At 50.9% G+C, this 27,951-nt stretch overlaps 1 protein-coding gene across 2 annotated transcripts in view; it reads left to right on the forward strand.

Moving 5' to 3' along the window:
- Positions 1 to 27,903, forward strand: part of PTP4A3 (protein tyrosine phosphatase 4A3) — a 42,683-nt gene extending 14,780 nt beyond the window's left edge. For both annotated transcript variants that reach the window (XM_032696162.1, XM_032696154.1), the window contains exons 2-6: positions 17,121 to 17,948; positions 19,302 to 19,394; positions 22,270 to 22,400; positions 22,710 to 22,784; positions 23,265 to 27,903. In XM_032696162.1, coding sequence (XP_032552053.1) covers positions 17,844 to 17,948; positions 19,302 to 19,394; positions 22,270 to 22,400; positions 22,710 to 22,784; positions 23,265 to 23,382 — 522 coding nt within the window. In that variant the 5' untranslated portion in view covers positions 17,121 to 17,843 and the 3' untranslated portion in view covers positions 23,383 to 27,903. The remainder of the gene's footprint in view (positions 1 to 17,120; positions 17,949 to 19,301; positions 19,395 to 22,269; positions 22,401 to 22,709; positions 22,785 to 23,264) is intronic.
- Positions 27,904 to 27,951: the final 48 nt, after the last annotated feature.

Here is a 27,951-nt window from a genome sequence, read left to right on the forward strand (position 1 = left end):
CTGCTAAATCCTTAACATGCTCTTCATCTGCGGATGTTAACTCTTGGGTTGCTGCCACACCAGCTCACGAGAGGTTTGAACCATCCTCTTATCTGTGGTAGGAAAAGCTTCCACCGTGGATCCCAGGAGGGATAGACACAGGGACACCAGCCAGTGGTCTCTTGAGCTTACTGGGAGCTCATGTTCATGGAATCACAGAATCTGCCCTCATGAGAGCCCACCTGGAGTACTGTGTCCAGGTCTGGGGTCTTTAAGCACATCCCATGAATCTGTTAAAGCAGGTCCAGAGGAAGCCACAGAAATGATCAGAGGGCTGGAACACCTCTCCTTGCCGTTTACTTGGCTTGTGCTTGCAGCAGGGTGGAAACCCAACAAATCAAGTGGGAAGATCCATCCTCAGGACTTTGCTCAGACATCTCCACAGCTTTTCTGGGTCATGGAGAGCGACAAGCACCAGGTCTGTGCCGCCTGTCGCCCCAGCAGCCGCCCAGGGAGGAGGCAGAGCCTCTGTCTGTTGCCTCTCCCATTTCCCCAGCAGATGCAGGAATGCTTTGATGTCCTCTTCCCAGCGCCCAGCCCCAGGATTAACCACCAGTCAGACCCCTTCACTACCTCCAAATAAATCTCCTAAACTCAGACAAACCCTGCTCAGAGGGGTCCCAACATTCCCCTCTTGCAGAATGAGGGTTAAAAATAGCTTTTCTCCTTGCACCTGCCACTCTGAAGCCAAGATTGCGTTTTATTTTTGAAGCCTAGGTTTCCTGGTGGTTAGCTCCTCTCCTGGGGTAGAGAGGTTGGGGACAAATAGAAAAATTATCTGTCTAAATGGTACAGAGAAGGTGGGCAGCATGGAACATGCCCACGTTAGAGACAGTTTGGAAGAAACCCTTCCCACCCTAATCTCTTCCTATAACCTCATGCTTCAAAACCAAGGCAGAGATGCAGCTCCAGGGATGATCCTTAAAAAACATACTGAATTTTGCTCCTTTTTCTGTGTTTATGAGAATGTCTCTAAGGATCTGTTGGGTCTTCAGGCAGATCTTTGAGGCCTGGCTCAGAAAGCCTGGCTCAGCCCTGCTTAAATGGTTTCAGTGAGGCTGAATTATTTTTTGTTAAAGCCCATGTGTTTACATTTCATAAGCCTATTTTAAAACATGTGTATACGAGAGCAGACTTATTTATAAGGCAGATTGGCCTGCTGTGTCCTTACCTGACTTAAGTGTCAAGGAAGCAGCTTTTTTTTACTTTTTACAAGCGTGGTTTAAAATAAAATACTGATTTGCTGTGCACCAGTGGATCTGCCCAAGAGGAGGTCAGGGCAAGGTCTTATTTTCCAACTGTAAAATGCTATTTTGCTTGTTTATGGAGCTTCCTCTCTCCAATCATTTTAGGTTAATATGTTAATGACAGCTATAGGTAAAAAAAAATCATTTATATTCCCCAGAGTCCTGGCAAGCCTGCATTGCCAAAATCCCAAACTAGCCAGGCTTCCCAGTGAAACAGCTTTTGGGAACTTTCCATCAGTAAAGCAGGATTTGTTGGGTGACCCGCTCGGTCCAGGTTCTTGGCAAGGTTTCTGATTTCAGGTCCCCCAGGGAAATTCTTGAGAAAGCCTTTGTGGGGGGATCTTGGCATTTTCTGCTTGCCCTGGAGGAAGGATTTTATTTTCGGTTTGAACCATATGAACTGGTAACACACCAGTCCAACAGCAGGAAGGTGAGGAGCACTTTATGGTGGTGCAGGTCGATGTTGGAGTATGGTGAGATGTGTATAGACCTCAACAGCAGGATGGGGAGGGAGAGGAGAGCCCCAAGGAACAACTAATTTACAAGAAAGCAAAGCGAAAGCTTGACCGTAGGACACGAAGTTCATCTCTCACGAGGGACAAGAAACCTGTACGTGTTTTTATGCCTATGCTGGGAGATCTTTTTCTGACTCTGTCAAGCTTCCATGAAGCTCGTGGGACTGGGACATGAAGACCTAGGAGGTGGAGAGGTGAGCAGATGCCATTACACCCAGAAGAGGGCTGAAGCAGGCGTGCTCTGAGGGGTGGTTTTCCATCCAGCAAAGCTGTAAACCAAAGCCCTGACCACTGGTGGTTATTTAAAGACTCCGGCAGCGCTTCCTGCGATGGGAAGGTGCTTGGCCCACATTCAGGCTGGGCGACTGCTCTCTGCAAAGCCAAATAAACAGCAGCCACTTGAACTTTCCACCTTGTGGGCTCCGCCAGATGCCTCATCCCCGGGCCATGGCCAGGCACCAGGCCTCAGATGGGCTTTGTGGACAAGCCTCCTTGGAGGGTTCAGGGTGATGGCCGCATTTTGGGGCTCAGGAGTGCTTTTCCATCTCTGAAGGACCCTAAGGGAAGAGTTTGGTGCTGCTTGGAGCTGAGAGGGGGCATCTGTGAGGGGAGATCTGTGTCTCAGAAATGGGTTAGGATGCTCTCCATGCAGGTCCATGTCCTTCAGTGACCTTGGGCGGGGCAAAGGGCAGAAATTATGTCCTTTAACCCTAGACCTCATTAAATGCTAAATTTCTCAGAGGAGCACAATCCAAGTAGCCAACACAAGGAATCTCATCCATCCATCAAGGCATAGTGGTGATGTGTGACTGCAGACCATCTTATCTGCAGGATGCCAATGAAAGCAATGATGGTTCATAGTGATGCTTCATCCATTGGGGAGGTTGAAGGTGATCCCTTCCAACCTCAACCCTTCTGTGACAGTTGATGTGAGACGTCAGACACTTGCCTGTTTTTACTTCGGTACTTTTCTCAAAGTTGTACTTAACACTGTGCACGTCCTTCCCCACTCCTGACCCTTCCCTGGTGACCTGAAATGTTTCAGCAACTCACACGAACCCTGCAAGGGAGGCTCCTTCCTCACATCCAGCAGCAGCAGCCCCTCAGCCTGGGAACTTCTGCAAGACTTGGCAGCAGGACCATTGCAGGAGTATTTCACACAGGACCCAAAAATATTGCTGTGAGTGCAGCGTTGGTCAGCCTGAACGCAGGGTCAGGTCCCTCAGAAATCAGACTGTTGACGAACAAGCTTGAGTGTATTCAAATGTTTCGTCTGATTTTCTTGGACTGCAGAGTTTCCAAGGGAGCCAAAAAAACTGGCTGCTCCTCTTTGTTGACTTTGCAGGACCAGAAATACAGCTGGGTTCAGTGAAATAATGAAGCTCCAATTCTTGTGTTGGTGTAGCAGAGAGGGAAAAAAAAAAAGCTCAATTTTGAAAAGCTCAAATGTCTCTTTGGAGATAAAAATACAAGTCCAAGGTGGTGCTCTCTGACTGTGCTCAGCATTGGGGATGATCACTTGGGCAGCCCCAGGAACAAAATCCTTGCTTGACATCCCTCTGAAGTTCTAGCAAAGAAGCAAATCCAGGGGCATTTCACTTGATCGAGGTCAAAAAGTGGGCCCAGACAGGCTTTGGGGAGTGCAGATATGAGCTGTGCTGGCACTGAGCTGGGATGACAGCAGAGGAGACATCAGGCAGCAGCAGAGAATCACTTAAACTGCAAGTGACCCCTGAAATGACAGCAAATTAGTAGCAAGCCCACATTTCAGTCCAGGCTGGCCGTGAATCAGCTCTGGAAAACGAAAGACGAAACTTTCTGACTTCAGTTCAAGTTATGAACTTATAAACTCCCAATTATCTGGTTTCATGGACGTGAGCCAGAGATAAATATTTTTTGAGGCGAGTGGATGGGACAGATTCCTGAAAATGAACTCATTGAAAAAGGCGTGATTTGCAGAAAAAGTTTGTCACAAATTCTCGGATTTTACAAAGCTGGGTTAATGTGACATGAAGATATCTTCTGTGTGTCTCAGAGCTGCTCTTGAGCATCCTCCATCCATTTACTGCTCTTTACTGAAATGTAGGGGCATGATAAATCACTTCCAAAAATGGAAGTTGAAAAAAATAATCAGATTTTAAACCCATTTGAATGATGACAAATGTGCAAAAAGCTTTTGCACAGGACAGCCATGTAATCTTATTCTATTCCTCCCAAGATAACAAACCCAGGCTGTCAGTGAACTGTGGGCAAATGGGGCAGCCCATGGTCCATCTTTGTGATTTCGGGGCACAGCTTTGGAGTGGGGGTTGCAATAGGAATGGACCACATGTTGGTGCAGTTTTTGTCAGCAGATCTTACTACTGCAGGGTTTTTTGCCGATGCTGTTCCACAGCAAGGCTTTTTTTCCCACTCTGTTTCCCTTTAAAATACTGATTTGTTTTTGCCGTTGCTTTAAAAATGGCTGTATTTTCCCCAAAACTGCCTTCAGGCTTTACAGAACCCAGAATATCTGCCTGAAGCTGGGGATAAAAACGCAGCATAGGCGTCATGCAGGCAGCTGGGCAGCAGTTCCCTCCCACGAGGTGCTAAAATTGGCATCTGCTAAAGTTAGCTGGGAATTCATGGAGCTGTTGTTTGTTTTATTGAAGTGGACAGGTCAAGGACCAGGGCTTTGTCAGCACCCTGGCATCAAAGGGATGCAGCAGCAGTCCTGGATGCTGGGAATTATCCTCATCCTTGGTGCTGTGGCTGCAAGCTGGAAGGGTGGCTGGGATGTGCTCCCAGTGAGGAGCTGGTGATGCATCACCAGTTTGGAGGCAGGGACACTGTGATGGTGGTCCTGCCCAGCCCCTCCTCGTGGTTGTGCCAGTGAAGTGGGTGAGCTCAGAGTTGATCCTTAGTGTTTAAAATCTCCTGTTCCTACAGTGTGCCAGCCTCCAGGGAGGCTGCAGGTACAGCTTCATGGGAGAGGTCAGTTGACATCTGCAGACCGTGCAGGGAAGCCCCTTGCTGACGTCCTCAGAGACCTTCAGGTGCCACCATCCAGTAGAGCTTGAAGGAAGTCCTTCTGCTGTGTTTCCAGTAAATGCCAGCCCAGGACTTCTAATGGCAGCAGAGTATGTGCTCCATCTGTTTGATGATCGACACTTACAGTAGATCTGGATGGGTGGGGATATTTTATCGACCAGCTGATGAAAGAGAATGCCAGGGAAATTCCCACATGGGAACACGCAGCGGAGTTTCGCCCCGTGCCTCGGCATTGAATTACAGGGCTCATTTAGCAACCCTTGGCTGCCTGTCCCAGTGCTGCCCACAGTGCCATGCCACCACTACCTGTTTGCAGGGAGATGAGCTGGGAACGGATTAAGCTGAAAATAAACTTTTTTTTATTTATTTTTTAATTCCCCCAAGGCAAGATTGACTCCGTGGTGCCTCTGCCAAGATGGCCATTGATGTCACTATGACCTTCTGCTGGCAGGACCGAGTCTAACCGGATACCTGCTGGCTTTGCACTGGAGCACATGAGCCCAATGTCCTGTGGCTGGAGGGGACATCTTGAGTATCCTTTGGGATGTCCCACTGCAATCCAACCTGTCCCTGGGCTGGTTTTGCTGTTAGTTGTCATGTGCAATGCCAAATTTAAATTATTTGTGAAACAGCAAAATACCCTTTGTGCTGGCTGCTGGGAGTACTGTGTGCACATCTGTACCTATAGGGTTTTTCTGCCAAGATAGTTGCAATAGTACAGATTTCGGCGGGGAGCCAGGTACACGCTCTCATTTAGCTTCCTCTCTGTACCACAGGAGCTTGTAATTGAGCCTTAAGTCAGCACTTGGTGTTCTGCAGGGCCTCCATAGGTGTTTCTTGGTGTTGCATTTTCTGCTCGCTGCGTTCTGGCTCTTTAGGAAACAACATGAGAAAGAGATTCCTGGGATGCACCCATGACAGGCAAGATTGAGGATGGGTGTTTGCCTCCTTGCCCAGGCTGAAACCCTCATGTGCCCCCAGGAACAGAGGGTAGGGACCATTCTGGCCAGATCTCAAAGCCAATATTTAACCCAGATGGATGAGCAGCTTTATGCTTGTTACTGGCGTTGCTTTTTCATTCACCTCCTTTGCCTTTTTCCCCGCCGAGAGGCAGAGCGTGTGCGTGTGCATCTCCAAAAACACTTACTATCACCAGTTGGCTTCATCATAAATGATGAATTTGGGCTTACAGCTTAATTTACCCAGGGAAGCTCATTTACTTTCAGCTTGATTAGAGCCTGCTCCAATGCAGCAATGGTGGCTGGGAAATGCCACCCACGCTGGGGTGTCAAAATGCCTCTTGAAACCATCCAGGAGCCAGAGCCAGGGAGCCAAGCGGAGCTGGAACAGCTTGCGTGTCTCCAGGCCATTAAAGCTCACCCCTGGGGCTGGGGAGGATGTGCAGAGCTTGGATGAAACACTGCATCCTGCCTGTCCCATCCCTGCTGGATCCGGCCATAAGAGCCGAGGCAGTTTTCCTGCTTAGCAGGGTGGGGAGGCTTCACATCTCAGCCTTTATTTAATGTTCAGGTGATAAAAGCTTCGCTTCCCTGCCTGGCGCTGTCTGAGCAGCCAGCACGTTCAAACGCTTCCCTTTCTACAGGGAATTTGCATCTCCCTAAGGGCAGCAACCGGATTTATGCAAATATCCAGATGAAAGAGAGTCAAAGCCAAAGCGCGCTCATGAGTAAGCGTTCCTGGGCACTTCTGGAGCAGTCAGACGCTCTCTTTCTGACCTTTGGGCATTTTGAGGAGAAGCAGCATGGCGGTGCCAACTGCTCCTCTGGCCCCAAAATACTGCTGTGTGATGATCACTTCCATATTGACCCAAGAGTCTGAAACGATGTTTTGGGGTTGAAACGTCCCTGTTGTTGGAATTGCTTTGCTTTCCATGGGGTGTGACATCCCCACTTGTTGTGTTGTTCGGGTGATGTTCCACAGTAGCACTGTGGACAGGATAGATTTCCTCCTTGTCCTGCAATTCCCTTGAGAATGTGGTCTTTCTCCAAAATCACCCAGGCACAGTCCATGCAGCCAGCTGGGCTGTGCTGCACAAGCTTCTCCTTGCTTTCCCTACCAGAATAGAAAGAGGAGAAAGGATCATCATCCCACGGCAGCTTTGACATGAGATTTTTGCTCATGCAGATCATTGCAATTTCCCTTCCTGAGAAGCCAGGGCGTTTGCTGGCTCTTACAAAGCCGCTGCTGGAAATCCTTCCTGCAAATGACAGAAATAGGATTGGATGACTTTTCATCTTCTGTATTGAAAGACAGTTCATTCAAGTGCAAGAAGCATCAGGATCTGTATAGTTTGCTGTCCTTTTTTTAGCTGCTTTCGCCTCAAACAGCGGCTGGGAGCAGCCTTGGCATGCCAGAGCATCACTGCCTGACAAGTGAGGATGTGATTTAAAACATGATTGTCTGGAGCACCGGCAGCTGCTTTCTGCTTCTGGTGTTCAGACCAGAAGGGAACTGGCTTGGTAGTAATTGGGGAGCCCATTCTGGCAGTCTGACACCACGTCCCAAGCTACAGCATTGTAGGACTCTGGTCTTAAAGATTTTTCGGCCCTTCTTTCCGATTTTCAGAGAGTCCTGTTCCAGTGAGGTTTTTTAATACTTTGATTAAACTTGAATCCAGTTTGGATTCCACTCGATGAAGAGGCAAGCTGGGAACTGGGTGGAAGCTGATGTGGAGAACCCTGGGGAGGGGTCACGGTGCCACCTGGCCACCCTGACTGTCAGTCACTCAGAGAATCAGGGAGTGGTTTGAGATGGAGAGAACCTTTAAAGATGGTGTTGTTCCAGACCCTATGCCATGGGCAGGGACACCTTCCATTAGATCAGGTTGCTGCCTCCAAGCCCCATCCAGCCTGACTTTGAACACTTTCAGGGATGCAGCATCCAGTTTCTTCGGGCAACCTGTTCCAGTGTCTCACCACTCCCACAGCGAATTTCTCCTTATGTTCAATATGAACTTGCCCTTTTTCAATTCAAAACTGTTGGTTCTTGTACTATGACAGGCCATAGTAAACAGTTCTTCTCCATCTTCCTTATAAGCTCCCTTTACTGTATTGAAAGGCCACAATAAGATCTCCCTGGCCACCAATTCCTGAGCTGGAGAAAGAGCCACAGCTGCATCCTTAATTTTTTAAGCCCCTATGAGCCCAGCTGCAAGGTGCATTTCCAGGGCCTTTGAATTTCAGGAGCTCCATAGCCGAAAAATGGCCTCAAGTTGCGGCAGGGGAGGTTCAAGTTGGATATTGGGAAAAATTTCTTCACTGAAAGAATGGTTAAGCATTGGAACAGCACCATCTCTGGAAGTGTTCAAAAAACAAGTAGACATGTCACTCTGTGATGCGGTTTGGTGGACATGGTGGTATTTGGTCAAAGGTTGGACTTGATGATCTTAGAAATCTTTTCTAACCTGAATGATTCCACAATTTGCAGATGCTGAGCAGTCTGAGCTCTGCACTGCCTTAATCTCCTTCCTCTGAAGTAATGCTCGATCTCCCTTCTTCGCCTTCCGGTTTGGTTCCCCATCTGCCCTGTGGACAAGGTGTGAATTGGGCTGAGGACATGGGGCAGTGCTTTACACACCAGGCAGGCTCTGCAGATCGAGTGGAGACATTGATGTCCCACCAGCAAGAACAGCTGCAATTTTCAGCATTTCATCCCTTTTGATCTTTTATTTGAAAGAAAAACCACCTTTATTTGCTCTGCAAGCTCCCACGGGTGGGGGTCAGCTCTTGGCACAGCATCCCTTGGCTCTGGGTTTTTGCGCAAGGGTGGCAGGACCAAAGGATTTTGTCCCTGTTGCTGGGGGTGGCCAGGTGCAGGAGGGTGGGAGAGGGCACGGGATCAGGCCATGCCACAGTCATACATCCAAAACTGGCAGCTCAGAGGTACCCACCTTTGTCCCTAGAGCTTTGCTGACGTGTTGCTTTTGCAGAGCGTTTGTCCTGTGGCAACTAGGGAGCTCTGCTATGGCTTTTTGCTGGAGCTAAGGAGTTTCCTGGAAGAAGGTTTCTGGGCAAATCATCTCTGCAGAACCTGGGCTCAGTGGGATGAGCCAGGAGCACAGTGTGCTCAGGGTCTGCAGCAAGCCTGGCCCCTGCCAGATCTCGCTGCATCCCACCCAGGAGCAGGCTGTTTTCCCATCTCCCTCTGCTTGCTCCATGGCTTTTAGTTGTCCTGGCTGACACCCATCATGTTTCCCCCCACACGGTGTCTCTCCATATTATTAGTATCCCTGAGGGGACATTTGCATACAGCATCTCTGTCCCATCCTGCTGGAAAAAGGACATCCCTGGAAAGGCTGTCCTTTCCAGCGGTGGTTTCTGCTGTTAAGGTCAGGGCTGGTGAGGATGAGGAGGAGCCAACCCAGGGTTTTCCATGCAGGATGGTGGCTGCCTTCAGAAGTACTTCGGTGTCCACCACAATAAGGGAGAGGGCTAGTTGCATTGCCATCCCCCAGCATCCTGTCAAGATATGTGTGACCCTGTCTCCATCAGGTGAAATGTGTAGACCAAATGTGTAGACAGCCCTTTAGAGCACAAGGTCTGGATGGTGGAGGAAGCTCAATGACCCACAAACTCCATCTAAAACCTGTTGGCATTGGCTTGGAAGACAGGCTTTTCTCCAGAGCATGGCTTTTCTGGACAATGCTGGCCATAGCTGGATGCCACCAGAGATGATGCGTCCATGGGGTTTATCACAGGGAGAGAATGTTCTGTCCCACATTGCATCCCCAGCATGTCATGGAGCACTATTTCAACACTGTCTGCAGGTCAAAATCCACCTGTTGGGTAGACTGAGTCCCCTAGAGCCCCTATTCTTCATCAGCAGATGTCCATCAAAGCCACCGCAGCCCGGCAGCATTGGGGGTTGTGCAAGGGACATTGATGACGCAGACAGAGCCACGATGGCCTTTGGTCAGGGCTGCTGCTGACCTGAGGAGGAGGTAGGACCAGGTGGTGTGGGGACATCTTCCCATCAGAACGTGACCACTGAGTGGGAACACGCCAAAGAGCAAAGTCCAAGTCTGGTGGAACACAGAGGGTTTGAAGACCAGGGAACAAAATAGTGGTCCTGGGATAAGCAGTGGAAAACACTAAATGCAGGCTGAACTTCTCCCAAAAACAACCACCCCAGCACAGGCTCAAGTTGTACTTCTGAGGGGAGGTCATGACAGCTCCTCCATGCCCTCCCCAGCAGGGTGCTGCTGCCTGTTTACCCTGAAAGAGGCATTGTTCTGCCCCACCCCCAAATTTTGCCATTCAAACATGTGCCACAAGTACTAAATTCACACAAAATGCTGTGAGAAACCACAAGAAAAGATGAGCAGGTGTTCAGCCACATCAGATATTCGGAGTGGGAGAGACAAGTGGCAGTGACAGTTGTTGTAAGGGACCACTGGAGTCAGCTTGCCCCCCCCATGCATGTTTCGGGACAAGGATGCTGCTTTGGGATTCATTTCTTTCCAAGGATGCTCTTGGGCAAGGCAGGAATCCTGGAAATGCCCAGTAAGATGCAGAATTGCTTTTTTCCCCCTGATTCCTCTAGCTGGAAGAAATCCCTGAAGGATGGGGGGGAGCTGGCCCCAGTATTTGGGGTGCCTGACTTCCCTGTGCATCAGGCACTGGAGCATGGGGACTGTCCATCCCCAAATGACCAAGCTTTTCACCCCCCCACCAAAAAACCCTCCAAGGCACACCCTCTGCAGATTTGGGAAGCAGCCAGCCTCAAGCCTGTTATTACTTTTCCCTGTGGAGTTGGCCTCTCTTCCGCCTCCCTTTTTTTTTTAATTTTTTTTTTCTTTATTTTCCCTTCAAATCCAAGCCAGGAAAAGCCTCTGAGTCGGCACCAAGCTCCTCATGGCTGCTGAGGAAGGTGGTGGAGGGGATATCTTGAGTCATAAAACCAGGATCTCTCTGCAAGCAATGCCACTGCCTGTTGCCCATGAGTCATCTGCTACCAGGGACAGGGTGGGAGGGCTGTGTTCAGCTGGGGGAGTTCCTTTTCCCCCTCAGTGCTGAAGGTTTGGTGCCTCTCTGAGGTTTTTATGATCTTCTTCTGGTAGCTGGATCTCTCGCAGTGCAAGGAGGAGTTAGGTTAGAAAAAGCCATCCATGGAGACTGCAAATTGGAGATGCTTGGGGTCTGCATGTGAGGGGAAAAGCTGAAATTCCAGCTGAGGAGCTGGGAGATGTTGAAGGGATGCCTGGAGCACCTTATGTTTCCTCTGGGGAATTGCCTCACGAGCTCTGGACAGGAGATGCAGCCCCAACACCAGTGGCATCACAGGAATCCTCATGTCAGCACAGAGTCCATGTCCCATTGGGGTTGTGTACCAGCACCAAAGTGGGTGAGAGGCAAAAACAACTCACAAACAACCTTTACAGGCACTTTCCACGCTGTGCCTCAGCCTCTCTTCAAAGAAAAGAGGTGCAAATAAAAGATAAGAAAGGGTAGATCATGTTACCAGGGCCTCTGGTGCATTCCCAGCTTGCACAGTGCTGGGAAGACTGTGCTCTTCTTTTTATCAGTCTGGCTGGCTCGCTGCCTCAGCTTCCCTATTCCTCCCTCTTTCCTGGTCTCCAGAGTGCCTGCTACTTGCAAATCTCCATACCAGCATCATGCTGGCACCTTTCCTGCTGCCTGAATACTACCAAACTATTCAAATCCAACTGGAGCTATAAAATCAGGAGCTGTACAGCTCTCTTCTGCAAAATCACATGTCAGCCAGCATTTACCACCAAAAAGGAGGAAGATGCGTGACCTAGTTTATCTTGCAGGTGTGTTTTGGTGGGCTGCCTCTCCCTCTGCAGTTTTAATCCTCCTTGCTGCTTTGCTCAGAAAACATCACCTGCAGCAAAAGAAACAAGAAAAAACAACGACCCCTTGGAGGGAAAACCCCACCATGGTTCCCTGGCAGATGGTGCCGGGCACTGCTCTGCTCCTGGTAGCAGATACCCCACATCCACCACAGTACCCAGCACAGCTTTTCTGGGGCATCCTCCTGTGCTCTGTCCAGCTCTGCACCTGGAGCAGGACGTGCCGGTGGCCTCTGACGCCTCTGCCCCCAGATGCGGCTCCTGCCGGGGGTTTTGTTTCCGTCGCTCTCCTCCCGGACCTTTCCTGTTTCCTTCCGTGCAGATGCGACCAGAGGAAATCTCAGCGACTTGGCTTTCCTCTGGCTGTGTCCCAGCTGCGGTCACAGGCTGGGGACAGCACTGTGGCTCTCTGCGTCCTGGGACCTGTCCTCCCTGGCAGTGATGGCAATGGTGGCAGTGGTGACACTGGTGGCAATGGCATAAATGGTGGTGCTGGTGGTGGTGGTGACACTGGTGGGAGTTTGGTGACACTGGCATCAGTGGTGGCGGTAGTAGCAGTTGGTGGCAGTGGTCACTGTGGTGGCAGTCGTGCTGGTGCTGGTGGTGGCAATGGTGACTGGTGGTGCTACTGGTGCTGCTCATGGTGATGGCAGCGGTGACGCTGGTGGCAGCAGTCACACTGGTGGCAGTAGTGGCAGTGGTGTTGCTGGTGGCAGTAGTGGCGGTGATGGCAGTGTTGGTACTGCTGGTAGTGGTGGCAGTGGTGCTGGTACTGGTGGCAGTGGTGCTGGTGCTGGTGACAGTGGTGGTACTGCTGATACTGATGGCAATGGTGTCAGTGGTGCTGCTCGTGCTGGTGGCACTTGTGGCAGTGGTAGTGCTGCTCATGCTGGTGGCAGTGGTGACAGTAGTGGTGCTGGTGGACAGTAGTGGTGGTGCTGGTGGTGGTGCTGATGCTGATCTCCTGGTGTGCAGCCACTGCTCAGAAACGTGCATTCAGTTTTCAGGGTGGTGGAAGTGCTTATTGCAGAGGTGGGATTGGGAGCAGGGAGAGCAGGACTTGATCAGTCTTAAGGGGAAAAGGCTGGTTGATGTCTTGCTACAGGGGCTGGAACCAGGAGAGAGGTCAAGGAAATGCAACACAGATGGGTGTTTTGTTGTATTTCTCTGAAGGTGAACTTTGAATGGGGGATGTGCTCCCTCAGAGACAGCTATATTTATATACGGGTGAGATACATATTCTTTGGTTGAGCAAGAGCCTTTGTTCCAAGTCCCGCTGCTAAAGCCCACATGGAGCAACAGTTTGGCTCTGCAAAGTTTCCTTTTCCTTTGCTTGGGGAGTTGCTGTGTTTAGAAAAACCTGACTCCAGCAGCTGCATCCCGCTACCCCATGTACCCGCAGCACAGCCTTCAGGTCTGGCACCTGCTCGCTGCTCCAGCCAAGCTCTTCCATTAACTGTGTGAAGAAGACCTGACCTTCATTTTGCATCCAGTTGCCATGAGGAAGAGCAGCCTCATCCTTGCTGTTGCAGGATCTGTCCCTGGACAGCTGGGACAAGGCCAAGACATGTGTGTAATGGAGCTGCCACACTGTGAAGGAGTATTTTGGAGACCCCTGTGATCCCCTCTGATTTGGGGTGTAAGACAAGGAGATGATGGCTCAGTGGTCCCCATCTCCAGAGCAGCATCCTTGATTGCTCCCTTGTCACACCAAAGTGTGTTCACTGAATCCTCACAGGGCTCTTGGCTGCTCAGGTTCTTGTGGAAGAAGCAGAAGCTTCCACAGTCCTGGTGCAAAAAGAATTATAGAATCACTAAGGTTGAAGACCTGAGATCATTGAATCCAACCACGAACCCAGCACTGCCAGGTCCACCACTAATTGCCACATCCATGTGCCTTTTGATCATTCCAGGTATGGTGATTCCACCACTTCCCTAGGCAGCCTGTTCAAGTGCCTTACCACCCTTTCAGGGAAGAAATTTTTCCTAATATCCAATCTAAACCTTCCCTGGCACAATTTGTGGCTACTTCTTCTTGCCCTGTCGCTTTGTTACTTGGGAGAAGAGACTGACCTCCACCTGGCTACAACCTCCTTTCCTCAGGCTTCCCCCTGATGGGTGTGAGCCTGACAGGCCAGCGCTGCACTGCCGAGCATCGTCATCCAGGTCTTGCTCACTGTGTCCTCACATGCTTCCTCTGGATTCCCCATAGCACTCAAATAAGAAGGATTTATGTACGCTTGGCAGGTTATTAATATTAGTTGAAATTCCCTTTTCCACATTGTTCTGCCGTGCTTAATATGGAGATCAGCGCCTCAGCCTGTAGCGCCGGGGATGATTTGCGATTGAATATCCATTAGGGATTTATGGGCTTTGGGGCTGAATTGCTGGGACGTGCAAGTGCCAAAATACTTGAAACGCTTCCACTGGAGAGAAGAGACCTTGTGGGAAAGGAGCACTGGCTGTTCCCGTACACAGGCGGTTCCCACTGAACCTCCGTTACTGGCAGTGAGCACACCCAAGCCAGTAAAAAACTGTGTGGGATCCGGAGTGCATGGAGCATGAACTGTGTGTTGGATGGGTGGCAGGGAGTGAGCCACTGCTCCTGGTGGACACTGGTGCTCACAGCGGCTCCCAGTCCCACAGGGTTACTCAGCGGGTGGGATTAATCCAGGACACAGTTAAACATGGGCACAGTTCATATTAACGTGTCTCTGCAGCCGCTTAAAACAAGGTATGAGGTTGTTTGGAAGGAGAATTTGCTGTTGTTCCTTGAGCACCTCTGGTGTAGTGTGTCAGATCTGAAGGGGCAGAAGGCAAGATATCATTAAGCAAAGTGGAAGCTGGAAGAGCCAAGAGCCAAAGGCTTTAAAAGGAAAAGCAAAAGATCCTCGAGTCCTTTGTTTTGGAGAAACTGGGTTTGCAAGGGGATGATCTGGGGCTATACCTGCTTTGCATCAGCTCTTCCCTTTGAGCAGGCACCTGTGGCTGCCCATCCCTCCCGCCTCCCATCCCTCTGGAGGGTTTTAACCTCTGTTTTCCTTTAAGTGAAAAAGATGAACCTTGCTGAGGGGTTTGCCATCAGGTTTTCTTTGGGAAACATCCACTAGCTGGGCGGCTGATTCTTTTTGTGGTTGTGCTGGCCCGCAGCTCAGCAGCTGGACCTGTAGGAGCCACATAGCCAAAACTAGCCCAAAATTACCCTCCAGAAATACCATATGGAGTCTTATCCAGCCACGGTGAGATCATCTCAGGGGGAAACAGACCCCACAAACAAAAGCGATGGGTGGGATCATCACTGGAAAAGCGTGACGAACACCAGGGGAAGAGCAGGTTTCCCAGCCCATCGTGCAGGATTGTTGCAAAGTTTGAGCAAAGATTCCAGCTGCTGTTGTCCAGGTGGGGAGGGTCAGCCACCTTGGGAGTTTCGGCATTGTCTGCTCTGAATCACACCTAAAGTGCTGCTGGAAGGCAGGTCCTGCCTTGCTCCCGTCCTTCAGCCAAGCTTTCTGCCTCCATCAGCTGCTAAAATCTGATTTCCTCAATGGGAACTGGAAACTTGCCCCCAGAATGTCCCACTCATCCCCTGCAGCCTAAGTAGGGTTTGAACTTTGCAAGAATATCCCTGCAGGGCTCTGGAGTAGCATTACCCCATTTTTTCTGGGCAAAAAAAATGAGTCAGGAGTGATGGAACATGGTTGATGGGAAAAGTCCATGATTTTAGCAGCCAGACTGGGCACATTCAGCAGAGCAGCTGTGCTTCCCCTGAATCCTCACCTGGCTTTTTTTCCCCCTTTGTTATTTGACATTTTCATTCCTGGGTGCCACTGGAGAAGCAGGAGCTAGCGAGGAGGTTGTAAATGCTGCTCAGGCATGGAGGATCCCATTGTCAGCACCCAGGTGCTGTGATGAGCTGGTCAGTGCTCAGCTCAGCTCCCTGATCCCACCTGTCTCATTACATCAGAGTAAAACAATCCAGAGGGGAAAGTTTCTGTCTGCTGGGGCATCATGAGGAGAGGTGAGGGGGTGCCTGCTGGCCTGGCTCGCGTTACTTATGCGCTTATGTTCTATTTTGAGGCTCTGGCCACGAGACTCTAAGCAGCCTCTGACCAGGGGAAGGACCAGCTTCAAAACAAGAGTCCGGTGGGTAATGACCTGGGGAGGCACCAGGTTTCCCTCCGCTCTTAGTGGGGCTGGCAGAGCCCTCACCTCCACCCAGGGCCCATCATCTCTTGAATTTTGGCGTTTCCACAGTGGGAATTGATTTATTTTTTTTTTTTTTTTATTTCTTCCTGTTGCCATCCTTGAAGGCAAAGATGCCACAGGTACAGAGCTGGAGTACTTTATAGGGAGCGATGTGCCGACGGTATGGGGATGCAGATGAGCAAGCAGGGAGACACATCCACCACTAAAGCTAGTGAAATCATACACATGTGACTCCCTCCTCTGCCCCCCCTCCCCAAGAAAGCTCATTTGCAGGCGGCTTAGTTCTCCTAAGAGCATTAGAGGTGCATTTGGTAGACATGAGCCACTCGAGCAGCGCCGGGAGCATGTGGCCGATTAGGGGCAGTGGCAGCTGGTTTCGGGCACAGCAGGCATTTGGGGTGGAAATACTCTCTGTGCTTTCCAGGGACGCAAAGGTGAGGTCTGGGGGGACAGGGTGGGTGTCAGGGTCGGCTTGTGTGGTTTGGGTGCTTAAATCCTCCAGTGGGTGTAGATGTTAGGTGGCACAGGAGAGAGAACAAGCCCTTCCCTGCCATGTGCTTTTCCCTTCTGTCTAACTGTGGGTTACCTCCTCTGGCTTTCCAGTGCTATTTCAGCTCTTCAGATGATATTTCAGTTTTATTTTTAAATACCACCTCGCTTTCTAATCTGTGATCTTCTGTGAAGATGAGGATGAACAAGGCTGGTGAAGGGACTGGAGCACAAGCCCTGTGAGGAGCGGCTGAAGGAGCTGGGGTTGTTTAGCCTGGGGAAGAGGAGGCTCAGGGGAGACCTTATCACTCTCTACAACTCCCTGAAAGGAGGTTATAGCCAGGTGGGGGGTCCATCTCTTCTCCCAGGTGACCAACAGTAGGACAAGAGGGCACAGTCTTAAGCTCTGCCAGGGGAGGTTTAGGTTGGATATAGGGAAGAAATTCTTTACGGAGAGAGTGATCAGACATCGGAATGGGTTGCCCAGGGAGGTGGTGGATTCACTATCCCTGAAGGTGTTTAAGAAAAGACTGGATGTGGCACTTAGTGCCATGGTCTAGTTGACAAGGTGGTGTTGGGTTGAAGATTGGACTTGATGATCTCGGAGATCTTTTCCAACCTAGTTGATTCTGTGATTCTGCAATCAGGGATGCTGGTATGGGCTGTGGTGGGTGATGGTGCCTTCAGAGGTACCCACACCAAGCAGGGGCTTCCTTGAGGAGCACACTCTCACCACAGTGTTTCCCTTTCCCTCCCCTGCAGCCTCACTCCCCGCTGGGATTTATGGAGGTGCTGAGGAGCAGCTGTGATCCCCGCAGCCCCCGGCAGCACGCCCCGTGAAGCAGCACCCGGCCACCCTCACCTCGTCCCACCCGGCATCCCGACCCTCCGACTCAACCATTCACGGCTCCCGTGCATGGATCGCCCCAGCGAGGCACCGCTGCCGGACGCCGCCGACGCCGCCCCGTAGGCTCCCGGCCCCCCGTGCCGCCCCCAAGTACTCCACATACCCCGATGGGGTAACGTGACGGGGGCCACCCTCCCGCCACCACCACCCCCCATATGCAGAGGCCTTTCTAGAGCGCCCGGGAGCGCGCGGCGCTGGAGGCGGTGGCCGCTCACCGTCGCACACACACGCCGAGGACACCGACACTACAGCAAAGGGATTTCTTTTTTTTTTTTTTTAATTATTATTATTATTATTATTATCATTAATATTATTTTTTTTCCTGCCTGGCTTTTCCCCCTCCCTGGGGAGGGGGCTTGCGGTGTGTCAGGAAGCCGGCGCACTCCCACGAGCTGGGATTATTTGCACAACGTCTGTATATTGAGTTCTCGATCCTGTTTTATTTTTATTTTTGAAGCGCTAAGGGGTTGCTGGAGGAGAGGGGGTTGTTTTCGGTTTTTTTGCCCCTCCAAGCCACACTTTTCTGGGGCTTTTACCCCACCGCTGTCAGCAGCACCTCACCCTCCCCCTGTCCCACCATGGCCCGGATGAACCGCCCTGCGCCGGTGGAGGTCTGCTACAAAAACATGAGGTTCCTCATCACCCACAACCCCACCAATGCCACACTCAACACCTTCTTGGAGGTAAGGAGGGGAGGCTGGAACAGGGGACGGGGGTCCAGCTGCACCTTTTGGGGCTAAAAGCTGATGCTGAGATGCAACCAGGATCAATCCTGTGTAAATGAGGCAGCAGCACTTCCCCTTTGGTACCACGGCCCCTGGTGGCATCCTGAGGCAGTGGGTATAATCACTGCCAGCTTTTTGAGGTGGGATGTTTTGGAGGACCTGAAGCATGATGTTTGGGCACTGTAGAGATGGAGAAAGTTTCCCCATTCCTGTTGCATCCCCTGCCAAGTCCACTGGGACATCATGTCATGGGGCTTTGCAGCAATGCATGTAGATGCACACACACAATCCCCAGCATCTCCCAACACCTCAGTAATGACTTTTCATCTGAAATATCCCAGCGTATTTCCAATGCCCAGAGTGTGTTGGGTGGTGCTGGAGGGTTTGGTGTTGCATGAACCAGCGATGGTGTCCTGCCTGGGAGCTCAGCATCTGTGTGAGTGCCACTGGCTCAGAGAGCCATGGGAAGGTGGTTGTGGTCTGGGGACAGCTACCCCATACCCTGCACACTGTGGGTCCCACACCAGTGGGAAGGGAGAAAAATTCCCCTTTCCTCCGGCTGCTTGGATTTTTGGCTGAGCTGCCGAGCGTGCGGGGGGTTCAGCACGGTCTGGTGAGCTCACACGGGGAACAAAGGGGGTGGATCATGGACAGGGATGATCTCATGGTGCGAGGTCGGTACACCGGCACGTAATCTGGGGGCAATCCTTGTGCCGGGCAACAAGCCATGCTGGAAACAGCCCAAATCCCACGCCTGAGCCTGCAGTGTGTTGGAGCGATGATGGGATACAGCAGCGAGGCTGGGAAGGAGGCCCTGAGCCATCTGTGAGATGCTGAGTGTGATCGGCAGGGTGTCCTATGACCCCCCCAGCCACCTCCCACCTGCATTTCTGCCATTTCTGCAGCAGGAGCGTGACATCAACAGGCACAAATAATTCCTCCTTCAGGGAACTTGCACCCGTGTTGGGGATGTTTCTTTGCCTGGGGTGTGATGTCTCTGCTGGTGTGGCTGTCAGGGCTTAAAAATAAATTTCCCCACTGGCACTTGTGACTCCAAGGAGTCATGAAGGTGCTGATTGAAAATCCTACTGTGGCCACTTGAGTTTGGTGTCCTGAGATTTCATGTTTCCTTGTACCTCCCAGGCTGGATGAACCATAGGGGGCTTACTCTAGGGTTCAGAGATGGGGCATGGTATAACTTTAAGGTCCATAGTTGTCTGTGTGGTCATAGCAGGGCTGGGATATGTTGGGGTTAACTGGGGTGCAACTGGCAGGGTTTATTCAGACCTCTCCTTCTCCTTCCTTCCCCAGGACCTGAAGAAATACGGTGCCACCACGGTTGTGCGAGTGTGTGAAGTGACCTATGACAAGACCCCCCTGGAGAAGGATGGCATCACCGTCATGGTGGGTGGGCAGCAGGATGGTGCTTAAATATCTCATCTCTCGAGATTTCTGAGCACCCTGAGAGACCAAAGCAGCATCACGCTCGCCCAGGAGCAGAGTTTGAAGGCCAGCTGAGCTGAGATGAGGCTGGTGCTTTAAAAAAAGAAGTGCTGCCCACGCACCCGAAACTGTGACTCATCCGGCTGAGTCGGCAGCTGCCTTCCCTGCCTGTTGCTCAGGCTCTAAAGCATCCAGGGATGAGAGTGCCTGATCCCACGTGGAAGATGCGCGTGGTTCCCATTACCCCTGGCATTATCTTATCCTGGGGGGGTGGTGGGAGGGTTCTGTGCTCTCCCAGCAGCAGGCTGGTGCAGCTGCGGGGATGAAAGGGAGCAGGCAGCAGGCTGGGAAAGGCAGAGCAGGCAGCTGCCTGGGCTGCATCATGGCTGATAAGTAATTGGAGATGATGTCAGGCGTGATTGCCCTGCCAGGGAGTTCAGCTCCAGCTGGAAAGTGAGGCTCTGCTCATTATTTAGGGAAGGGTTTGGAAGTGCCTCATGTCTCCTGGGGTGGTCCGCTCTGTGTAGGTCCTCTTTATATAGCTCTCTCTGCATAATCTATATCCTAGAGAGAGAGCAAACTATATCCTAGATTCTCAGGGATATAGGTGGATTACCCTGTATCTCTGTAGATACAGATTCTGCAGATACAGATGTCTCTAGGTATAGATGCACTATCTCTATAGAAGATATCTTATAAAGATAGCTGTATCCTACTTACAGAATTCATATGGTGGAGATCATATCTGCTCACACGCCAAATTTTCTGCCTTTTACCCCATTTCTAACTGGAGTCCTCCAATCTGAGTTTCTATATCTAGGATATATGTACCTCTATACATCTCTTACACAGAGATATATTTGTATCTAGGATATTTTTTATACAGGGAGTTAGAGAAACTATATAAGACACTGTATAGAAACTAAATAGCTTGTATATCAAAGTTTCTATAACCATATAGAAACCATATAAGGCAAATCATATAGAGAGATATCTATATCCCAGCCATCTATAGCCAGATGTATCTATGTAGCTACATATATATCTCTATATTTAACTATATCACATATATCTGTATACATATTTGAGATATGTATATCTTGGCATATACATTTTTGGTGTATCTATATATAATTTTTTTATATATATGTATCTTGGTATATGTATTTGACACATCTATATCTATATATATTGGAACACAAGAATTATGAGGACAGTTGAGGGAGCAGAGGGTGTTTAGCCTGGAGAAAAGGAGGCTCGGGGAGACCTTCTCACTCTCTACAACACCCTGAAAGGACATTGTTGCTGAGTGGGGTCCTGTCTCTTCTCCCAGGCAACAAGCAATAGGAGAAGAGGAAATGGCCTTCAGTTGCACCAGGGGAGGTTTAAATTGGATATTATGAAAAATTTCTTCACTGAAGGGCTTGTCAACCATTGGAACAGGCTGCCCAGGCAATTGGTGGAATCACTATCCCTGGAGGGATTTAAGAGACGTAGATGTGGCACTTAGGGACATGGTTTAGGGGTGGACTTGGCAGTACTGGATTAATGGTTGGAACTGATGATCTCAGAGGGCTTTTCCAACCTTAATGAATCTGTGATTCTATATTTAGACTATGCCTATATATCCCATCCCTTTCTTCAGGGAATAGAGCACAAGCCAGCTGAGGCCTGACTGCTGTAGCATGCCTGTGTGCCAGCACTCACAGCCATAGTCACCCTACATGTACAGGGATCCTGTCCCAGGCACACTCACTGAGTGGTTGGATGCTTCCTGTGCCTATAGCTCCTCCATGTGCCACAGGGAATCCCAAGCAGCTTCTAAAGCTGGTGGCAGTCACCAAGTCATGCTGGAATGATGGAGCAGGTCCAGAGGAGGCCACAAAAATGACCAGAGAGCAGGAGCACCTCTGCTATGGAGACAGGCTGAGAGAGCTGGGAGTGTTCAGCCTGGAGGTGAGAAGGCTCCAGGGAAACCTTAGAGCACGTTCCAGTGCCTAAAGGGGCTGCAAGAGAGCTGGAGAGGGACTTTTGACATGGAGACTGAGTGATAGGACGAGGGAGAACAGCTTTAAACTGACAGAGGGCAGGTTTAGATAGACATAAGGAAGAAAGTTTTTGTCGTGAGATTGATGAGGCACTGGCACAGGCTGCCCAGAGAAGTGATGGATGCTCCATTCCTGGAAGCGTTCAAGACCAGGTTAAATGGGACTTTGAGCAACCTGGTCTAAGTGGAAGGTGTCCCTGCCGATGGCAGGAAGTTGGACTAGGTGATATTTGGAGGTCCCTTCCAACCCAAGCCATTCCATGGTGTGGTGTGTCCTCCCCAATGCAAGCTTGGTGACCTGCACTCGTGGCTGAAGTGGTGCTTTGCTGGCACTGTGGGGAGGAGGTGGCCTTGCAGGACAGGCACAGGCTGTGCAGGGTGGGTTGGCTCAAGCATTACAATACCCTGAAGCCTGGGGGGGGGGGGAGGGCACGTGGCCCCAAAGCTCAGTGAGGTCACCTTAATAGGGAGGGTGCAGGGTGTGGCCATCCTGGTCTGCAGAGGCAGGGGGGTCATGGGGACTGTGTTGTAGATCCTGTGGGTGCTCCCAAAAACTGAACGTGTCCATAGGAGATGGGAAGACCCCAGACCTGGACTTGCATGGCTTCAAACACTGAGCTAATGCAGCCAGGGAGTTCCTGTGTGCCAGGTGGTGCCTCAGAGCCCCACAGAGCTGCGCTGTGAGCCCAGTTCCTGACACGCTCATCCAAGAGCCCAAACACCATCACCCTGAGTAAAAAACAACCCCTGAGAGTCTTGACAGTGTTTCTCTCTTCCCCGACCTTGCAGGATTGGCCCTTTGATGATGGAGCACCTCCTCCCAGCAAGATAGTGGAAGACTGGCTCAACTTGCTGAAGACCAAGTTCTGCGAGGACCCCGGGTGCTGCGTGGCTGTGCACTGTGTGGCTGGGCTAGGGCGGTGAGTCCGAGCTGAACATCCCTCCTGCCACCCCACCCGTGCAGAGAGGAGAGGGAAAACCATGCCTGCCCTCCTCCTTCCCTTCCCCAGTCCCCCTTTGAGCAGAGTTTTGTGAAACCTTATTAAAACCATGCCTGCGCTGCTCCTTCCCTTCCCCAGTCCCCCTCTGAGCAGGGTTTTGTGAAATCTGAATGGGAATAGGTGTTGGAATACAGGGCGGGTTCTGAGCTGCCTGAGCTTCTCCTTGGACTTTAAATGATGTGATGTCAGCATGGCTGAGGAGTGACCACCACTGCCTTTGCCTTTCAGTGCTCCTGTCCTTGTTGCACTGGCCTTGATCGAGAGCGGGATGAAGTATGAAGATGCCATCCAGTTCATCCGACAGTAAGTCGGGTGGTGTTTCATTGCTGGAGGAGAAAACAGCCCCTCTGTGAGGGAACAGAGAGATCTGATGTGTCCCAGGGGGTTTTTTTGGGTTTTTGTTTTTCTCTCCTTTCGGGGGAAGAAAAGGGAGATGTTTGCAATCAGCACTGTGCACCTTTGGATCAGGGCTGCAGGAGGCTGTGACAGCAGCTGGGAGCCTCCCTGGGGGGCTTTTGGCAGTCACCACTTCTGCCCCACGTGTTTCCTCCCCAGCTCTCCATGAGAGTATCTCCATTGTTCTGAGACTTCCAGAGCGGATGAGAGAGAAAAGCTACTGGGGGAGTGCCTGTTCTCCATCCTTGAAGGATGCATGTGTCCTCATCCTCCAAAATCCCTTCCTGCTCCAGGCAGGGGGAGTTCAGCAACCTGACAGGGATGGTTTGGGATGGGGAGGTCTCCTGCCACCCCACTGACCATGCTGCCCCTTCTCTGTCCCCACAGGAAGCGCAGAGGAGCCATCAACAGCAAGCAGCTGACATACTTGGAAAAATACCGACCAAAGCAGAGACTCCGATTTAAGGACCCTCACAACCACAAGAACAAATGCTGCATCATGTAACCTCAATGACCTCTTGCCAAAACCCGTGCACACAGACACCCGGGCACTCGCACACATCCCACCCCGTCACCCCCTTGCCCAGCCCTGCGCTCCCCCCACCACCGCCAGGGCTGGGGTGGGGGACAGGGAGCATCATCAGTGTGTTCCAGCACCCACAGCACAGCCCCAGAAAAGGCTGTTCTCTCCAGCTGCAACCCCAAGGAAGGAAGGCAGCGCTGCCCATTGACTCTTGGCATTAGTAGGCAATGAGCTCGTGCAACAGTTCTTCATCACCTTCCTCCTCCTCCCTCTCCCCTCCCCATTGGACTGAGAGGGGCAGGTGAAGGGTGCTTGGTTTGGGGTGATGCAGGCAGAGCTGTGCCAGCTTAGAAGGGATGGGGGAGCAGGAGGGCCAGAGCTCCCCTGGAAAAACTGTTTCCCAACTCTTTCCTATAAATAAGGGCTGCAGCAGCGGGGAGGGAGGTGGGGATGGTGCAGTGGCCTCAGGGGAAGGTGGGGATGGCAGTAAGGGGTGACAGGGGCTCTTAGCTCAGTGCTGGCCTTGTGGTCATGGGAAGGGCTGAACTAAGACCCCCAGCACTGTTCCCTTTCTCCTGGCTCCTCTGCCACTTCACCATCCCCCTGTTGCCTCAATGCCAGCTGGGATGCTGCAGATGGGGCTCTCTGGGGGTTTGCTGCAGTGAAGGCAGAGCCACTGGGGACCTTGGGGACGTGTCAGGGCTTTGAAGCACCAGCTTTGCCAGGATCAACATAGAGTCAGCACTGAATCCCCCAAAGTGTTGGATGCTCCTACTTATAGCTTCCAAATTCAATGCACAGGGCAGTGGGTTCTCTGCTGTCACGTCCCCATCCCTGAGTCACAGCACAAATGCCAGTTCTGGGAGCAATGCCCTGGGGACACAATGTGCATCTCAGGGCACATCCATGTCCTCCACCACTGCGTTTGCTGGCCAGGGGGCTGGGCTGCATCCTTCCTAGGGGATTTTGGGTGTGCCTGGCAAGAGCACATCACCAAATTTTGCACCTGCCTTTTCCATATCTGTAACAAGGCACCTGACACCCCAAAACCCCCCGGTGTGTGCCCTGGTGGCGTGGACTCAGAGCTGCCCCTTAGCTGGGACATTCAACATCTCTCAGCTTTCTGCCTTTGAACGCTTGCAGCAGCTGGAGCAGTGAGCACACAGGGGGTGGGGTTTTTTTTTCGTTTTAACAAGGATGAAAAGAAATTTGCTAATTAAAGGAAAAAAAAGAACTCTAAAAAATACCATGTTTGTCTTCCGCACGTCCTCTGGCCCTTCTTTCTCCCATCGCTGCCCAGTGGAGCCCAAGAGGTGACCCATGGTTCCCCAGACTGATCCCCACCACCAGGTCCCAGCTGGCTGCCATCCACTGTCACCAGGGCACATGTGTGCCCCAGTGGAAGCTCCAGGTATCCTTTGGACTTGCTGCTGCTCACCCTCAGCTGCAAAGGGTCCCAGTCATTGAGGCAAGGAGGGCTGGTCATCCACCTTGTGTGGTTTTAGGCTGCCCAGCTTGTAATGCCTTCAGTGCCCTGTGTTGGGTGTCTCCAAAGGTTTGTGTGCCTTCCGAAATGTAGATATCCAGAGACATTTGCTTCAGAGGGTTCATCCCTTGGGATAGGTGGTGAGGAAGGCTGGGGAGACACCTTCAGTACCTGCAGAAGGGCAGGGGATAGCTTTGTACCATGATGTGGGTGGGCAGAGAAGGTGTTTGTAGCAGTTTCCAGCACCACTTCTGTCCTGATGGGAGCCAGCCCCCCTGCACATCAGGGATGGCCATCCCATGGGATAGGCTGTGGTGCCAAGTGAGATGGGGACCCTCCACACGTGGCTCTGGAGTTGTCATGTCACACACCTTGAGCCTGTCCAAGCCTCCACATTGTGGGACAGCCCTCAGTCCCTTGAGTTTTCTCCTACCTTGTACCAGGCTGTTGGTTCCCATGACTCATGGAAAAGGCAGCAATGGTTGAAGGGTGTGTGTTTGTTGGGAAAAGTGAGAAGTTGGGCTGATGAAAAGGCCTGACCCTGTGTTAGAGCACCCTCCTGGGCGGGCCACCATTCCCTTCCTGCCTGAGTCTGTCCTGCTGCTAAAATAGGTGCTGCTTCATCCCCAGGGACATACGTAGGAGGTAGCTTGGCATTACAACAGGGACAGCCCCTATCTCTCCTAGCCAGGAAACCTTGCAATCCCATGTCCTTCCTTGTGGGAACCATTGCTTTCTAGGCTTGGAGATGCAATTTTCCTCACCCATGCCTGTGGGAGCATCACATGGAACATTGCCAAGTGGTCCAGCCACGATGCCTTTAAGTGGAGTCAGGCTGGGGATGGAAGGGCTTGAATTCAGCCTCCTTTGGCCACTCCTGAGCAAGAGTTCACTCAGACCTCAGCTTGGTGGGCTGGTTTGGGGCAAACACAAGGAGGACAGGCTTTGCTTTATGTAGCATCAACCCAATCACCTTAAAAATAGGGAGCTTCAAGCAGTCCTTGCCCTAGTGCAATCCATGTGGCCAAACCCTGAGCGCCTCTGGCTGGCAGAGTGGCATCTTGATACTCCTCAGTCTATGAGTCACGGCAAAAAAAAACCCAAATCATGCTGCTTTAATTGTCCTCACTTTTTTCTTTTTTTCTTTTTTTTTCATGGGTATCTTTCCCCTCCCATCCTTCAATGCACTGTCACCTCCTCGTGTGCTGCTCCATGAACAGGACACCTTGGCAGCCCAGGAGCTGCTGTCCTTGCCTGGAGGGCTGAATCCAAGGTTTCTCTGGGTTGGACTGCGAAATATTGGGGATTTTTTTAATATGGACTTGGGCTCCTTCCTCTGAGGTACCAGCTCCTCGATGTTTCGGCCTAGAGTGAGTTACAAAAGGGAAAATTAGGTGGTCTTCCAAGGGGGATTTGGGTTAGAAATCTCAAAGAAGAACCTAAGACAAAAGTCTTGAGACAGTTGGGCAAGAGGGAAGGTTGAAGCTCAGTAGACACAACAACAGTGTGGCTAAGTAGCCAAGGGCTCATGGCTTGGTCTTAGGGTCTCTCCTTGTATGTTAATCCTTGTTTCACCTTGGATGCCAAGGATGTTGAAAGGAGAGCGTTAAAAATCTGATGTGTTTGCCAACTCTCTTATTGCTGCTTGTTTCCATTGTGTCCTGGCAGATGTCACAGGGAACAGACACCCCACGGCTTTGGCTACAAACCAGCCACCTCATCCTGCCCTTCTCTGCAGAAGCAAAGGCTCATACTGGGTTTTATACTTCCTTACACCTATCCACTCCCTCAACCCCTCTGTGGAAAGCGCCTGTCCTTCCATAATTTACAGGAACAGGGCTCCAGACTGGTAGCTAGAGTATGGAGACCCAAGGGATGGCAAAGCAGAGATGGCCCAACCATCAAAACAAGAGATTTAGGACTTTACCCAGCAATCAGTCATGGCTGAACCTTGTGTGGGGAAATAAATCTGAGCAGGGATTCCTAGTTGTGTCCTCTCACACGTATGCTCTTACATATCCCTTCTGTTCTTCATTTTCCAATAGCAATGGAGCACATGGAGGAGGTGGTGGTGGTAAGACAGTCAATGTGGCCATCACAAATGTCCAGCTCTGTATTTGAGAAAGTTCTGTTGACACGTATTTGAAGACTTTGCATTTGTAAATTCATGGTATGAGTCTTGCAGTCAGGCTGACACTGTGGTGCTTGGGCTGGGAGCTTCAGAGGAGGAGGTTTATGAGGAACAGATTTCCCGAGAAAGCAGAGTCTTCCTCTATCCACAATAGAACGAGTGGTTTTTTTATTTTTTTTTTTTCATTGGATTTGTTTGGTTTTTATTAGTCCCAGTGGGAAAGCACACAGGGAGATTCGTGACTTCCATGCAGTTTCCAAGGTCTTGCATCTTAGTTGCTTCCAGCGCGCTGGGTAGGTGCAGTTTGACGGGTGGGTTTGGATGGGATACTGTCTGGTGGGAGAAAAATGTGGCTGGTTTCTTAGCAGTGGGGGGATCCTGGGCTGGCTGTGGTCCTGCTTACAGGCTCTAGCAGACATTCCTGGGAAGGGGGGGTTCCACTGAGCTCGGCTTCTCTTCAGACGATGATCTCCCAATGAACTCTCCCCTTCCCTGCTGTTCCTTTCTGTGCAACAAAGAGCTGCATATTTTCCTTTTTAACCCCCTGGGCAATCATAGTAGTATGTAGATTAAGCCCAGATGACTTTTTTTTTTGTTGGTTTTGTTGGTTTTTTTTTTGGTCTGAGCCATAGCTAAATTATTATACCCAATGCTTTTTGTATCAGACAGCATCACTTTGAATATGCAGATGAGGTATAGGATCTTGACACTTTATAACCTTTTTAAAAAGAAACCTGTCTGTTTACTTAATGTCTTGTGTAAAAAGGAGAAAAAACAATGTATGCCTTCAGTAATCACTTTTTTGTTGTTGCTGTTTTTTGAGTTTTATGAAATTACAGTGGTTACACTCCAGCAGCAAAATAAAAAGCGTTCACTGTTTTGTACATCCCTGTGTGCCTGGTGCTGCTGATGGGAGTTGTCAGGAGGTTGGAGG

Source organism: Chiroxiphia lanceolata, chromosome 1 (assembly GCF_009829145.1).
Source record: "Chiroxiphia lanceolata isolate bChiLan1 chromosome 1, bChiLan1.pri, whole genome shotgun sequence".
Classification (NCBI taxonomy): domain Eukaryota; kingdom Metazoa; phylum Chordata; class Aves; order Passeriformes; family Pipridae; genus Chiroxiphia; species Chiroxiphia lanceolata.